The following is a 17,164-nucleotide window of genomic DNA, read 5'->3' as shown; positions in this document are numbered from 1 at the left end:
GATTCGGAATCAATGTCGTTGTTGGGTTCGTCTGCTTCCAATATTCCCGATTCTGAGGTAGATGCAATTGGTACTTCGGTTTCATCACCAGATGTATCGGGTCGTGGTGTGGAATTGACGTTTTCCAGTGACCCTAGAATCTGGTCAGCATGGCGTCTTACAATGCTCTCTCCAACATCCACGGTATACATTAGGGGTCCTTGCCGTGTGCAGATCGTTCCTGGCTGCCATTTCTCTGTGCGGTAGTCCTGGGCCAAAACTGGTTGACCTATCTTAAAACTCCTGGTCGGCCTTTCATTCATATTCTGAAACTGCCTGTTCTCCACATCTGATGTTTGGCTTGACCAAATCCAAGCGGCATCGTAGTCTTCGATTGAAGAACATCATGGCTGGAGTTTGGTTGGTAACCGCATGTGTCGCATTCCGGTAGGCAAACAAGTTATCCACCTTGTGTTGTAGGGGTATGTCTTCATTACACATTGCCTTGATAGCCTTCTTGAATGTTTGAACAAACCTCTCAGCCAATCCATTGGTGGCTGGATGATATGGGGCGGATGTGTAATGCTTAACACCATTGTTCTTTAAGAACCTCCGGAACTCTTCAGACACAAACTGTGGTCCATTGTCTGAGCAAATCTGTTAAGGCAGCCCATTTCTGGCGAATATGGTTCGTAAGACTGTGATAGTTTTTTCTGTGGTGGTTGAGGACATTTTTATTACCTCTGGCCACTTTGAATGTGCATCCACCGCAATTAAAAACATCGAGTCCATAAATGGACCAGCAAAATCAATGTGCACCCTTTGCCATGGAGATGAGGGCCACTCCCATGGATGTAGAGGGGCTTGTGGTGGGGCGTTTTGGATCTTCTGGCATCCTGTACAGCTCTTGGTCATCTCTTCGATTTCTCTATCGATTCCCGGCCACCACACAAACACTCTGGCTAAGTTCTTCATTTTTACCCCTCCCAGATGACCCTCATGAAGCTCATTGAGCACGCTATCCTTCAATTTGGGTGGAATTATTACTCTGGATCCATACATCAAGGTTCCTCTGCACACTGACAGCTGTTCTCTTCTCGGCGAGAATGCTGGCAACAGTGGTTCGCCATGTGCTGGCCATCCCTTCACCGTTAAATCATAGACCCAGGAGAGTGTAGGGTCATTTTGTGTTTCCTTTTCTATGTTTGCATTCATCACAGGTAGACATTCGACTATGTTCGAGTGGAATATCTCCACTGGATCCACTGTAGGTGCTTCTTCCACCATCGGCAACGGTAGGCGCGACAATCCATCAGCATTCCCATGCTGTTTAGTTCCTTTGTACTCGATGTCATATTGGTGTGCCCCTAGGAAAAGGGACCACCTCTAGCCGTTGTGCTGTCATTATCGGGACGCCCTTCTGAGGGTTGAAAATGGAGACAAGAGGTTGATGATCAGTTAGTAGAGTAAATTTCTGACCGTGCAGGTAGTGATTGAACTTCTTCACCCCCCCACACCAGGCTGACGGCCTCTCTGTCAATCTGGGCGTAGTTACGCTCGGCTGAAGTTAACGAGCGTGACGCAAAAGCTATCGGCCTCTCTGAACCATCAAGGAATTTATGTGACAGTACCGCTCCAATGCCGTAGGGAGACGCATCACATGCCAGTCTTATCGGTAGTGATGGGTTGTAGTGAGCCAATACTTCTCTTGAAGTGATTAGGTCTTTACTCTTCTGAAAGGCCCACTTACATTCATCGCTCCATTTCCATGCTACTCCAGTTTGTAGTAGGGCGTTCAGTGGGTGCAGAATTGTGGACAAATTCGGCAAAAACTTATGGTAGTAATTTACCAATCCGAGGAATGACCTCAGTTGCGACACATTTTCAGGCGCTGGAGCCTTAACTACCACTTCAATTTTGTCAGGGGACTAATGTAACCCCTCTTCATCAATCACGTCGCCACAATACGATATCTGTTTCTTAAAAAACTCGCACTTGGGGCGATTGGCTCGTAGCCCATGTTCTCTTAGTCTAGTGAGCACCTGCTCTAGGTTGGCAAGGTGTTCACTGTCATCTTCACCTGTCACTAGGATGTTGTCCAAGTAACAGAGTCCCCGGAATCCCTTGCAGGACTTGTTCCATCGCTCTTTGCCATATCGCCGGAGCTGATGCTACTCCGAATACCAGTTGATTATACTGGTTAAGACCTTTGAGTGCTTATTGTGAGATACTTCCTAGAGGATTCTTCAACATCCATCTGCAAATATGCTTGTGCTAGGTCAATTTTTGTAAAACGCTTCCCTCCAGATAGTGAGGTGAAAATATCTTCTATCCTCGGGAGAGGATATTGTACTGTGTGAAGGACTGGGTTCACCGTCACCTTGAAGTCCCCACAGATGCGAACCTTCCTTGGCTCCTCAGACTTATTGTTTAACATTTTCTTCATGACCAGAACGATGGGTGTCGCCCACTCGCTCCAGTCTACCTTCGATAACACGCCTGCATTCTCCAGATTCTCCAGCTCTGCCTCAACGGCTGGGCGAATTGCATACGGTACCGGTCTTGCTTTGAAAAACTTGGGAATTGCATTCTCTTCTATTTTTATCGAGGCGGTTACGCCTTTAAGAGTTCCCAGTTCTTGTTGAAATACCTCTTTGGCGTTAGCTAAGATTTTTGGCAATCGTCCAGGTGTGACCTCGTCATCCTTTTTACCAGCCACCGTCAGTGCCTGAATGGAGTGCCAGTCTAAACTTATCTTTCTGATCCATTCACGTCCCAATAACGGTGGTCCACCATCTTGCAGTATGTACAGATATAATTTCTGTATTTCCTTGCCGTTGTATTCGACAGGCACCCTTATTTTCCCTCTGGGGTATACTTTTTGCCCCGTATACATCTTCAAGACAATGGATGTCTCTTTCAAGGGTATGTGTGAGAATAGCCGCTTGTAGTCTCGTCGATTCATGACGGTCAGGGCTGATCCTGTATCCAATTCCATTTTGACTTGGGACCCTGCTATCGTGAGGGTGACCCAAATGGTTCGGTGATCCTCTTTTGCGATTACGTTGTGTAGTTTGAGACAGCTTAGTCTCTTGTTCTCGGATTCACTATTGCTCATCTGGTCTTCGGAACTACTGTCCATCATCTTTTGTACTTTCCTGTACTGTTCCTTAGTAGCCTGTTTGTTGTTGCTAGTCTTCTTCCCAGACCTGCAAACTCGTGCAATGTGTCCCATCTTTCCGCATTGCCTGCATATTTTGTCCTTGGACCAGCAGTCCTTCTGGTCATAGGTTGTTCTGCCGCATCGATAACATTTTTCAAATCCCTGTGTCATTTCGTGGGTGCCGTATTCCTGTGGCTTTTGCTGTATTTCCGCAGCTCCCCTTGCTGCTGCTTCGTACGATACTGCCACGCTGAAAGCCTTATCTAGCATCAGCTCTTTCTCTGAGAGTAACCTCTTCTGGGTTCCTTCACTGGAGTCCACAGACAAATTTGTCCCGTAGGGTATCTGCCAGTCCTGCTCCGAACTGGCAGTGCTTTGATAGCTTGCGTAGTTCTGTAAGGTAATCAGCATTGCTCTCATCTTTATGCTGATTTCTCCTGTGGAATTTAAATCTTTCTGCTATCAGCAGCGGTGTAGGATTTAGGTGTTCCTGTAGGATATCAACAATTTCGTTAAAACTCTTCGCCATCGGTTTGGCTGGAGTAATCAGGTTCCGCAATAGGCCGTACGTTCTTGCGCCCATTAAGTTTAGTAGTACCGATGCCTTTTTCTCATCAGCTACTTCGTTTGCCTCGCAATATGCTTCGACTCTTTCCACATACGTGGTCCAGTTTTCTATTGCATTATCGAAGGCAGTGATATTGCCAGTCTTCGGCATCTTGGAAATCTAAGATGGCGCCTCCCGCGCTTTCCATCTTCTCCGCTGCTGCTAGCGCTGTTGCTGGCGTTTTATGCCTTGATGGCGATGCCCTATGGTCTTCGCGCACGTCCCCCCCCCGCGCTGCGGCTAATGCCGCTCTCCGCGGTAACCGGCAGCTCCTCGCGGCTTTCTGCGCTTCTAATTTCTTTTATTTCCCCGTCATCGGAGCAACCCTGCGGGACACTTTCCTCCCTCTTTGGTCTGTATGCTGCCCGGCTTCGTAGCACCGGCCGCGCCCTGTGTGCTCCACTCTCTCTCTCTCTCTCTCTCTCTCTCTCTCTCTCTCCCTTCCCGACAACGCTGCTCGGCCCCGTTGAAAAGCCACCCGATCGAGCTCTAGCCCGCCGCAGCCCAGGAAGGATCAGTGTACTACCTGCCACCAGCCTGATTAGCTGGAATACCATCGACAGGATAACCAAGCCCCGCTCTCGACAGCCTCTCCTGCAAATCTTTCACTCCGATGAATCAGAGGCGGTTGCCCTACGGTCGACGCCCGTTTCTTCTGATCGTTTTATTTATTTTATTTTTTCTTTCTTCTGGCCTCGGCCTCTGACAACTTCGCTTCAGGGATGGATCCCCATGAGGTGGTGCAGACTGTAGGTAAGTTCGGATCTGCTCGTCGCCAGTATTATGTCCGTGTGTAATTGAGACACGGACTGCAGGAGTTGGTTATAACAGGTCTTTACTGAATGGAGACAAACGGGAAACTAACTCTGCAAAGTTACTACACGGGCTTATATACAGGGGTGGTCACTACTGGGGCTGCAGTATACAGGGGCGGCAGAATATAGTTCCTTCTGCAAAGTACATACACTACAGAGCCCATGATTGGCTTCTAGAACTCTGGCAATGCCACGTTGGAACTGTCCACTCGGACCCTACCAATGGGAAACCGGTCTTCTAGGGAAGCGGTAAGATGAGAGTCGCACGGAAATTCGCCATGTGGGTCATAAGCTACAGCCTCCTTCATAGAGTTTTAGCTATGAGGAACGATTGGATAGGCTGGCGTTGTTTTCTTTGGAACAGAGGAGTCTGAGGGGAGATTTAATTGAGGTGTATAAAATGATGAGGGGCTGAGATAGATTGGATAGGAAGGACCTATTTCCCCTAGCAGAGATGTCAATAAGTAGGAAGCATAGATTTAAAGCAATTGGTAGAAGGATTAGAGGGTAATTGAGAACTTTTTTCACCCAGAGGGTGGTGGGGGTCTGGAACTCACTGCCTGAAAGGGTGGTAGAGCCAGAGACCCTCGTCACATTTAAAAAGTACTTGGATATGCACTCGAAGTGCTGTAACCTACTGGGCTACGGACCAAGAGCTGGAAAGTGGGATTAGGCTGGAGAGCTCTTTGGCGGCCGGCACAGACACGATGGACCGAATGGCCTCATTCTGTGCTGTAGACTGTGTATGATTCTGTGTCACTACCTATTATTACAGCAACATGCTACAGCAGCAGAGCTGTTGTGTTTTTAAAACCCAGTTTTAAAGCTCGCATACTGCTTTGACCAGGCAGCAAATTTGCAATGCAAACCGAAAGGAACACAAGTGAATGCTGACTTTTTTGTTTTTGCCTGGTGCGGTTGTTCTACTTTCCATTCCAGTTTGTTAATCTGCTCGTACGGTACAATGAAGACTATTGAAATGCCAAGAGTTTGTGGCACAATTTGACGCGTAGACATTGATGGTCTACCTGCAACAATATCGGGGGCACTATTTGTTCATGGTCTTCATGCAAATGATCGATATTTTAATCTGATGACAGGTGCGAGTTACACACAGTTGGTATCCAGACCGATTCAGAGCTTTCTGTTCCTGGTATGAGTGAAGAGCTTCTGAATAAGGTTAGTGCTTCTTGTGTGTTTGCTGTCGTGCTGGTGGCAATTATGTGGGCGATTTAAACGTGAAACTCTATGCCCAGTAGCTGTAACAATTTCAAAACTCTGGCGGAGTTCTCGGTAGTCACGTGACACCAGTATCAAAGGGCCAAATGACAAGATGCAGGAAAAGCAACTGCAAGACTCCACTCGCGAGTTCATGAAGTGGCCCATCCGTTATGACAACTGGCCTTGGTTGTGTTAAGTTAACATTTCTCCTGCTGTGCAATCTCTTAACAAAACCTGTGGGCAAAACTACAGAAGCAGACTCGAGAATGAAAGACAAATGGACAGGCTCCATTCCGGAGATAGAAACCTGCATACTTGTTTTTTAAAAAAAAAGCAGAAGTAATGGGTGTGGAGCTATCTTCAGTTTTGAAATAAGGCGGAATTTTTTCCCCGTATGTGACCACATTCTGCTACAGTAATCTAATAACATATGTGGATCTGTGTTAGGGCAATTTTTTTCATCTTTGAAATACTGTTGACCTAACCTGCCTTTGCTTCACTTTCACAAGGCATCACTTTGAGTGTGTGGCTAAGGTGAGGGGTTGTAATACTTTCTAGTATGGTATAAAATAGTCTTGGTTATAGCTGCACACGATTGTGGGTTAGAAAGAAAAGAACGAACTTGCATTTATATAGCACCCTTCACGACCTTTGGATGTCCCAAAGTGATTTACAGCCAATGAAGTACTTTTGAAGTGTAGTCACTGTTGTAATGTAGGAAACACAGCAGCTAATTTGCACACAGCAAGCTCCCACAAACAGCAATGTGATAATGACTAGATAATCTGTTTTAGTGATGTTGGTTGAGGGATAAATGTTGGTCAGGACACCGGGGAGAACGCCCCTGTTCTTCGAAATAGTGCCATGGGATCTTTTGCTTCCACCTGAGAGCAGACGGGGCCTTGGTTTAACATCGCATCCAAAAGACGGTGATATACCTATCAATTCGTCCAATGAAAAGCGACGAGTTAAGAAAGTAACTATAGGTTTTTATTGACTAAATAACAGAGCCCACCCTCGTGGGTGATCGGATCCAAGAAGGAGGAATACCAGCCAGTCGACCACCTTTATACCTGGGCAGGTAGGTGGAGCCATGGGCGGAGTCGGCAGTGGTCAGCCCAGGTATAGCAGCGTGACAAGAGGCGACCTCGTACAGTGATACAACAATGTGAACAGTGATAACTATAGGGAAACGATCTAACAGTGATAACTATAGTGTAACGATAGTGAACGGTAAAAGTGGTTTACCACAGACGGCACCTCTGACAGTGCAGCACTTCCTCAGCACTGCACTGGAGTGTCGCCTAGATTATGTGCTCAAGACTGGAGTGGGACTTGAACCCACGACCGAGAGTGCTATAAACTCAGCCTCGGCTGACCGGATTAGGGAGGAGGAAGAAAAACTTGCCAAGTTTACTGGTGCTGATTTGCTATCCTTTGATCGCTGTTGGAAAGTGCGTGTGTGTGGAAGATGGTTGAGGAAAGGCTGAGGCGAGGTTTGGCAACGATGCTCCACTTGTTGAATGACATTCCGTAACTAAGCTCACAAATGAAGAATGATCCCTTCGGTCCTTCGGGAGAGTAGCGGAGGAGAAACTAAGAGGGGGGGAAAATGGGGAGCATTTATGTCTGAATTGGGAATTCTCTTTCAATAAGAAAGTGGGAAGTGAACTGCCCATTGAAACACTGCGTGCTTAAAAAGTTTCATCCAAGATGACACCATATGTTCTCTGACACTTGGGGATGAATTTCCATGAGGATTCACCCACTTGTCCGCCATAACTTGACGGAAGAGCCACGGAAACCCTGGGGAAAAAACAGTAATGACATTGTTTCCTGAGGTTTGCTCGTCTCTTCTACTGAAGTTGATGGCAGACCAGGGGGAAGAACCTCCATAGAAATTCTCATCCATAAAATGCAGGGAGAGGCTTGTTCGATTTACAGCTTCGAACAAGAGCTGGCATTGATATAGTGCCTTATGTTTTCAGGACATCCCAAAAGTACTTTATAACCAATGAAATACTTTTGCAGTGTCGTCAACGTGGTAATGTAGGTAACGCGGCAGCCAATAGTGATGTTAGTTGAGGGATAAATATTGGCCAGGACCGGGAAGAACGCACCTGCTCCTCTTCGAAATAGTGACACTTGATTTTTCACCGCCACCCGAGAGGGCAGACAGGGCCTCGGTTTAACGTCCCATCTGAAAGACGGCACCTCCGATAGTGCAGGACTCCCTCAGAAAAAACCAATAGAGCTGCATCACACATTGAACCATTCTTTGTACCTTTCTCCTCCCTTCTACTTTCAACAATTTCAAGCTGCAGCCGTCCCCCTAAACCCCTTGCTGGGTTCTCCCTATCGACGGCATGTCCTCAGTGTTACACTTCCTGCACATGAGGGGTGCTGCAGAAATGCAAGCGGTGACTTTCCCTTCTATTTCAGAGCCACATTTGGCACTTCTCTTTTTTTATATTGCTCATTGGGTTTTGAGCATGTGTGGGAGCCCATGACCTCAATCATACAGCACAGAAGGAGCCCATTTGGCCCATCGTGCCTGTGCCGGCTCTTTGGTAGAGCTATCCAATTAATCCCACTCCCCTGCTCTTTCCCCATAGCCCTGCAATTTTTTTCCTTTTCAAATATTTATCCAATTCCCTTTTGAACGTTACTATTGAATCTGCCTCCACCATCCTTTCAGGCAGTGCATTCCAGATCACAACAACTTGCTGCGTAAAAAAAATTCTCCTCATCTCCCCTCTGGTTCTTTAGGTAATTCTCTTAAATTTGTCTCCTCTGATTACTGACCTTCCCACCAGTGGAAACCGTTTCTCTTTATTTACTCTGTCAATACCCTTCAATTTTGAACCCCTCCATCAAATCTTCCCTGCCCTAAGGAGAACAACCCCAGCTTCTCTACTCTCCACATAACTGAAGTCCCACATCTCTCGTATCATTCTGAAATGTTCCTCACCATTTTGAATGCGATAAACACTATGCTACAGAAACCTATACGGTCCCCATCACCTACACTGTCCATACTTCTAACTGGCAGCCGGCTATTTGAACAAATGGCACTAACCATTTGCCATCACCATAGGATTCTATTACAAAGGCATGGCTTATAACACATTAAGCGTGCCAGCTAATCCGGGCAATTCAATAAGCTTTTCAGACCTTGTTGAGGTGCAACCAAGTACAGTTAACTGTTCACCTGAGGAGATGAGTGCCTCAGTACTGTGGTGTCACTGTTCATATTGGAGAGCACAGTGAAATAGTGGCTGAGTGATGCGATTACTTGTATTCACCAACCATCGCTCAGACTGTATAAGGTTTTATTGTGTCCATCCTACATGAGCACCGCATGGGTGTAATTGCCATTCAGTCTGAGATTCCCGAGAAGGGCACAGCACCAACGATTGGCAGTGGGTCTCTGGTGGTCAGCGCAGTGAACAGAGGTCTCCTATAGAAACTATATTGGATGTTGTCGGCCTAATAGCCAAGAGCTGTGTCCTTTTAACTTTTGGGCTGGCAAAGCCAGGAACCTTGTCCAGATTTAGGTACAGGAAGCCAAACCTTTGCAGTTTTACTGTGCACTACTTGTAACGGGCAAATCGTATTAACACCCAACGCGCCCACTATAAGCAGTGGGGACGGTATTTTATCATTCAATGGCAAACTGAAAAATTCACAAGTAGTTTCTTTTTGCCTGGTGTGGGGTGCACACACCTGAAGAGCTTAGACGTGGGTTGGCAAGAGTCAAAGCTTGGGTTCAACCAAAGTGTATTCAAAGGGTTTTAATGAGTTAAGACTGTGCAAATCAACAGCACGCAGCACTTGCAAACTCGACTATTCCAATGCTCTCCCGGCCAGTCTCCCATCTTCCACCATACGTATACTTTAGCTCATCTAAAACTCTGCTGCCCATATCCTAACTCGCACCAAGTCCCATTCACCCAACCCCTGTTCTCGCTGACCTACCTTGGCTCCCGGACCAGCAATGTCTCAAATTTAAAATTCTCATCCTTGTGTTTAACTCCCTCTATGGCCTTGCCGCTCCCTATCTCTCTAACCTCCTCCAGCCCTACAACCTTCAGGTCTGCGTTCCTCCAATTTTGGTCTCTTGGCATCCCTTTGCCCCAATTTCCTTTGCCCCACCATTGGAGGCCGTGCCTTCAGCTGTCTAGCCCCTAAGCTCTGCAGTTCCCTCCATAAATCTCGCCACATCGCGCTCCTCCATAAAAGACGCTCCTTAAAACCTACCCCTTTGACCAAGCTTTTGGTCACCTGTCCTAATATCGCCTTGTGTGCCTTGGTGTCAAACTTTGTTTGATAATCGCTCCTGTGAAGCGCCCTGGGATGGTTTACTAGATTAAAGGCGCTATATAAATACAAGTTGTTAACCAGCCAACACCAGTCTAATCATCAGGTCATTGCTCTCCAACATTAGAGAGGGGCAAGGTATTGACTTGGATAGAGAACTGGTTGGCAGATAGAAAGCAAAGAGTTGGAATAAACAGGTCTTTTTCCGAGTGGCGGGCAGTGACTAGTGGGGTACCGCAGGGATCGGTCCCTGGACCCCAGCTATTCACAATATATATTAATGATCTAGACAAGGGAACTGGATGTAATATCTCCAAATTTACAGACGGCACAAAGCTGGGTGGGTGTGTGTACTGAGAGGAGGATGCCGAGAAACTCCAGGATGATTTGGACAGGTTGGGTGATTGGGCAGAAGCATGGCAGATGCAATATAACGTGGATAAATGAGATCCACTTTTTGGTGTCAAAAACAGGAAGGCAGATTATTATCTGAACGGCAATAGATTGGGAGAAGGAAGTGAAACGAGACCTGGGTGTCCTTGTGCACCAGTCGCTGAAGGTAAGCATGCAGGTGCAGCAGGCGGTTGTTAGATCCGTGTATCTTGATGGTGTGTCCTTCAATAATTAGACAACAAGACTGCAGGGAACGATTCAACAGGTGTTTACTGAATGAGGGTTACTCTAGAACTAACTGTACAGATCACTACTCAGGGTTTATATACAGGTGTGGTCACTGCCGGTACTACAGTATACAGGAGCTGTAAAAAGTAGTTCTCCCCTTAAAGGTACATACATTACAGCGGTTAAGAAGGCAAATGGTATGTTGGCCTTCATAGCGAGGGGGTTTGAGTACAGGAACAAGGATGTCTTGCTGCAGTTGTACAGGGCCTTGGTGAGACCACACCTTGAGTAAGTATTGTGTGCAGTTTTGGTCGCCTTATCTGAGGAAGGATATTCTTGCCATGGAAGGAGTTCAGCGAAGATTCACCAGGCTGATACCTGGGATGGCAGGAATGATATATGAGGAGAGATTGGGTCGATTTCGCTTGTACTCGCTGGAGTTTAGAAGAATGAGAGGGGATCTCATTGAAACTTATAAAATTCTGGTAGGACTGGACAGACTAGATGCAGGGAGGATGTTCCCGATGGTCGGGGAATCCAGAACCAGGGGTCACAGTCTAAGGATAAGGGGTAGGCCTTTTAGGACAGAAATGAAGAGGAATTTCTTCACCCAGAGAGTGGTGAACCTGTGGAATTCTCTACCACAGAAGGCAGTAGAGGCCAATTCATTAAATATATTCAAGAAGGAGTTGGATATATTTCTTAAGGCTAAAGGGATGAAGGGGTATGGGGAGAAAGCAGGGACTGGGCACTGAACTTGGATGGTTAGCCATGATCGCATTGAATGGCGAAGCAGGATCGAGGGGCCGAATGGCCTACTCCTGCTCCTGTCTTCTGTTTCTATTATCTAGAGCCCACTGGGGAAAAACTGAGCCCCCTTCAATGGCCCTAGCCCTCCAGGACCAATCGGAAGTGCTGATCAAGCAGTACCCAGGGGGGTTACTGTGGCCATGTCTGGTTAGTGTATCCGATTGCTAACTGAAAGGATTCTGGTCCAAACTCCCAACTTGGCCGTTACATTTTCGAGCTAAGTTGACCCTAGAGAGACCCAAATGAGCTTTTCCCAACACTTCTGTCTTGAGTTTATGGCTCCCAGGCAGTTCTACAAGCTGAAGGAGTCTGCTATGTCTTGCCGTGTGCCCAGAATGAATAATTAACCACTAATTGCAGTACATTGCTTACTGGATGACAGCCTTGAATAGTGGCGGCAGGTCTTTCCTATCACAGCACTCCATGGGATTTGTGAAGGCAGGTGTTCCCCCTGTGGCTATAGCCTCCTGGATTTTATTCTCGACATGGTCATCTACACTTGATGATATAGGGGTTCTGCTTGGCTGGCATTCCGCTAACTATCTCTCTCTCTTTGGGAAACTGCCTCATACCAGCAGCTGAAGACCTTGCAATGAAGTTACAGCCTACTGTTTCTGTTTGTACAACCACTGAAGTTATGGTATCTCCACCCCTCCAAGAAACTCTCCCTGCGTCCAGCCACCGATCACATGACCCCATTAAGCAGGCAAGACTCAATACTACCTTGTCGTGGACAAAGTCTTCTTTTGGGCCACTTGTGTTGCATTGAGTGTCAATGATGCTTTCCCAAGATAAAATTATCCAGAGTTCAAATTGCTCTAAGATCCACACTCGCCACCTGTGCCTCGTGTTGGGTCAATGTGCTGATCCTCTGTCAGCCCCACTCTCCTCCTGCTTCTCTGGCCATAGACAGAATGGCTCACTGAGGCTGTTGATGTGATCAGAAGCAGCCAAAGTGCAGCATTACTTTGGGGTCCCATATTAGTGGATGCAGAGGCCTGAGGATACTGCGTATGTCTACACACTGCGTATGTCTACGCAATCAGGAAGTGGTTTGTTATCCAGACATCTGCTGACCGACCGTGCACAAAGCTCATCAAGCCCTTGATTTTTTAAAATGTAAATGAGGGGTCCTCCCCACAATGTAGCTGAAACACCTGAGCAGCACTTCAGATGCTCAACACCTGTTTCAAGCAGGCGTTGCAATGGAGGGCCCATTATTAGCTTCCTTTCTTTTGAAAGTGAAGCTTCCTTTACTCCCTGCCACCACCTGCTGCTTATTTCCCCATTAATGCTGCATAGCAGGTTAACTACTTTACTCACATGTCCCTGCTTAGGCACAAAGAGACTCGCTTGTAGATAATAACATAGAATCACAGAAATTATGATGCCAAAGCAGTCCGTGTCGGTCTTTATCCTCTACAGGAGCAGTAGTCCGAACCCCACGTGCCTACCCTGTTCCTATATCCCTTTATTCCCCAATTTAACAGAAAATGCTGGAAAAACTCAGCAAGCCAGGCAACATCCGAGGAGAGAGAAATAGTCAATGTTTCGGGTCGAAACCCTTTATTCCCCGTTTCCTTCAACTGCCGAGCTAACCTATTTTAAATGGTGCCATGGTTTCTGCTTCACTTGTTAACTCTGGCAGTGTGTTCCACTGCCCCTCAACCCTCTGTAGGGAAAAAAAACTGTTTCTCCAGTTCTCCATCCTAAAAACTGAAATCTATGGTCCCTCATACTGGATCCCTCAATCACTGGAAACAGTCTGATTCTACTACTCAGTCCTATCCCTTCATAATTGTGAACATCATTCAAATTACCCCATAATTCCCTGTTCTAATGAAAGCAGACCCACTTTTTCAAGTCTACCTTCGTATTTATATTTCCTCATACTAGGCAGTATCATAGTGAATTTGCGCTGTACCCATCCTATAGAGTGGAGCCCAAAACTGCGCACACAACTCCACCAGTGGTCTTGCTAAGCTCTTGTATAACCTTAAAGATGTACTGCATCTGCTAGCTCAGACTAATTTCCCCCAGGACCATTTCATGCTCTACTGTCTTTGGCCATTTCCCCCATTTTGGAGGAGGAGGAGGATCACAAGAAGCCTGTCAGACAGGTACATTGACTGCTTCTGTGTGATTAGTACTCTGGTCACTGCCCATCCACATAGGGTTGCACATTCATAACTACATGCAGAAAGACCTCGTACCCAATTCCAGGAGGGAGTAAGAGGGGAGACAACACTGGGTCTGTCAGTTATTTCCAAGGTGTCCCTCAACATGTAAAGAAGGACAAAAATTGCATTTATAGTGCGGGCCTTTCATGACTTTAGGACGCCCCGAAGCACTTTACAGCCAATGAAGTACTTTTTGTAGTGTAGTCACTGTTGCAATGCAGGAAAACATGACAGCCAATTTGGGAACAGCAAGATCCCACAAACAGCAATGAGATAATGATCAGCTGGTTGACCGGCTCACAAGGCCGTACTGGCCTGAGTTTCGGGCCATTTTACCTCCCCGGCCTCATTTAAATCTGTGAAAGCCATCTGGATCAGCAATGACGTGAAGGCTGGTGGGTGGGAGTGGGAATTTGGGCCGTTGGATGCCGCCACTGGGAACTTAGCAATAAGGTAAGTCATTGGGAGGTGGGTGGGTGAGAGTGTGAGGTGATTGTGGTCAGGGGAGGGAGGGGGGAAGCCTGGGCAGGGGAGGCCCAAGGTTTCCTTGTGGAGCTCGATACAAATTTTAAAAACTTAGCTTGCTGGGGCTCTCCCGGCCCTGGACTCATCCGATGCCAGTTTTCCCCGGCCTGTTCATCACTCAACGAGCCTCGTGTGGATTGGGGTTAAATTTGCATCAGGGTCCGTATGATGTCATCGGGCACCTACTTTTGAATATTTGAGGCTTTTTGAAGTGTGGTCACTAGTCTACAGGCAAACGTAGCAGCCAATTTGCTCAGGTCCCATAAACCGGGCCTGAGTCTAACTTCTCACCTGAAAGGAGGCTTCTCCGACAGTGTAGCACTCCCTCGGAGCTGCAATGAGGTATCAACCTCGATTAACTGCTCGGGTCCTGGAGGACATGAATGCATTATTAATGCAAGTTTTGCTTTTTTAATATCAACTCACACTTGATCATTTTCTCCTTCTAATCGCAATTTTCACACACCTTTTTGTTTGTCACCAGTTTAAATTTATGCCTGTCTGCTTCTGGTATGATGCCAAAATCAGCGAGCACTATCTTACTTTATATCATGCGTGCTTCACATGGGATCTACTTGAGAAAATGCACGAGTGGTTGTACAAACCTTTTACCCATACATCGCCCCTCCATTATGATGGTATGCCAAGAGTTCAAATGCCCTTTAGCAGTCTGTTTCCCCTTTCTTAAAATTGGAATAAGGTTCGATGTCATAGTTGAGTTAAGGGCTGAACTAAGTGAAGCCCCACTCATTACTTTCATAGACGTTCGTTGTGGCCCTCTGACAACAACTTGCATTTATATAGCACCTTTAACGTAGTAAAACACCCCAAGGTGCTTCACAGGAGTGTTATCAAACAATTTGACACCAAGCCACATGAGATATTAGGGCAGGTGGTCAAAGAAGTCGGTTTTAAGGAGCGTCTTAAAGGAGGAAAGAGAGGCAGAGAGATTTAGCAAGGGAATTCCAGAGCTTAGGGCCTTGGCAGCTGAAGGCATGGCCACCAATGGTGGAGCGATTAAAATCAGGGATACACAAGAGGCCAGGATTGGAGGAGCGCAGATATCTCAGGGTTGTAAGGCTGGAGGAGGTTAAAGAGATGGGGAGGGGTGAGGCCATGGAGGGATTTGAAAACGAGGATGAGAATTTTAAAATCGAGGCATTGTTTAACTGGGAGCTATTGTAGGTCAGCGAGCACCGGGGTGATGGGTGAACGGGACTTGGTGCGAGTTAGGACACGGGCAGCCGAGTTTTGGATGACCAGGTTTACATAGGGTAGAACGTGGAAGGCCAGCCAGGAGTGCATTGGAATAGTCAAGTCTAGTGGTAACACCGACATGGATTAGTGTTTCAGCAGCAGATGAGCTGAGGCGGGGGCAGAGACGGGTGATATTAGGGGTGGAAATAGGTGCGGATATGTGGTCGGAAGCTCATTTCAGAGTCCGATATGACACCAAGGTTGCAAACAATCTGATTCAGCCTCAGACAGAGGCTAGGGAGAGGGATGGAGTCGGTGGCTAGGGAACAGAGTTTATGGTGGAGACTGGAGACAATGGCTTCGGTCTTCCCGATATTTAGTTGGAGGAAATTTCTACTCATCCAGAATTGGATGTCAGACAAGCAGTCTGACAATTTAGAGACATGGGGAAAATGTGCTAGATTATTGGAATATTAAACTTGAATTATTGAAATTTTGTGTAAATGCTTTCTGTATAGGCATCTGCTGGTGAGGAAGTGGACAATCGTGATCTGCTTCAACCCAGGTAAGACTTGGATTCCTACTGATGGGGTTTGCCTTTTTTTTAAATCCACAAAATGCATTAAATTTCTATATTGCTTTAGCGCACCGAACTAACCTTGTAACTGAACCATTTTCCAGTGAAAACCTTGAACATATCCAGTCAAACACAACTGGTATTATTACCCTGGAGAGCTCCAGGATGTCGGGTAAGCAGCTCCCAAGCATCTAGAGTTGAAATATGCGGTAGCCCATTATCTTTCGCATGAGGTTGACTTCTTCTATGCTTGAAGCAGGGTCCAGCGCCTCTGATACTTCCACAAAACAACCCGATGATGGCTTGCAGCAGCAGCAAGCTCTGAAAACACTCGACGCAGTTAGCGAAAATAATGCCAATATCTGTGGCATAATTAAAGATGGCTCCTCAGGTAGGTCATTCTCGATTTACATCACTTTGGATATCTTAATTTCTGTAAGTGGTATTAATGCCATTTGTTATTGGCTTCTTAGTGTGTATTGAATCTGCAGACTTCAAGCTATCGTTCCTTTAAATGGTTTTCTACTGTTAAGGCAACTTGAGTAGGATTTTGTTTACTTGGAAAAAAGAAACCTTTAGCGGTTCGTTGGTGAAATAGGTACAGTGACCATTTGTTGTGTTTCTGAACTTTATACTTGCATACCGGCCTGTTTTTTTTTTTGATATGTCCATAACGATGTGAAGTAGGATGGGAGGAGGCTTGTGCTCATAAACTTGTTGGGCTGAATGGCTGGTTTCTGTGCTGTAAATTCGATGTAATTTTTGTAGAGTTTAAACTTCTCGACAGAAGGTCATAATAAAACAAAATGTCCCCCAAGTTCTACTATCCGTGTGCCTGATACTTAATTGGACCAACTCAAATATGAATTAAAAAAAAAAAAAGCTTTGTGAAACTGAGCAGTAAGATTCTTGCAGGGTTTATTTCTGCAAAAAAAAAAAAGTGTAATGTTCACGTGTGCTGAAAGCGATGGTTATGAAGAATTGACTGAACTTCTATTTCCACAGATGGCCCACTTCCTACAAGTGCCAGTCAGCTCATCGCTGAGCCTTGTACCTCCAATAGGGATCAACTGGAGTCAAGAAATAAATTAAAAATTAACTTGGTATGGAAATATGCATTTAACAAAGACCACCGTTTGTACCTGTTGC

The 17,164-nt window shown here is 46.3% G+C and overlaps 1 protein-coding gene across 5 annotated transcripts in view; it reads left to right on the top strand.

Moving 5' to 3' along the window:
• The window catches only part of irag2 (inositol 1,4,5-triphosphate receptor associated 2), a 184,640-nt gene that overhangs the window by 111,458 nt on the left and 56,018 nt on the right, over positions 1-17,164 (top strand). For 4 of the 5 annotated variants that reach the window (XM_086009980.1, XM_086009979.1, XM_086009976.1 and 1 more), the window contains 5 exons: positions 5,665-5,743; positions 15,957-16,003; positions 16,120-16,187; positions 16,272-16,406; positions 17,021-17,118. In XM_086009980.1, the coding sequence (XP_085866106.1) occupies positions 5,665-5,743; positions 15,957-16,003; positions 16,120-16,187; positions 16,272-16,406; positions 17,021-17,118 (427 nt within the window). The remainder of the gene's footprint in view (positions 1-5,664; positions 5,744-15,956; positions 16,004-16,119; positions 16,188-16,271; positions 16,407-17,020; positions 17,119-17,164) is intronic. The other variant, XM_086009978.1, reaches the window with a different exon arrangement.

Source organism: Somniosus microcephalus, chromosome 17, assembly GCF_052327205.1.
Source record: "Somniosus microcephalus isolate GS21.2 chromosome 17, FLI_Smic_1.0, whole genome shotgun sequence".
Classification (NCBI taxonomy): domain Eukaryota; kingdom Metazoa; phylum Chordata; class Chondrichthyes; order Squaliformes; family Somniosidae; genus Somniosus; species Somniosus microcephalus.
Note: the sequence above shows the minus strand (reverse complement) of the source record. Positions and strands in the feature narration are given on the sequence as shown.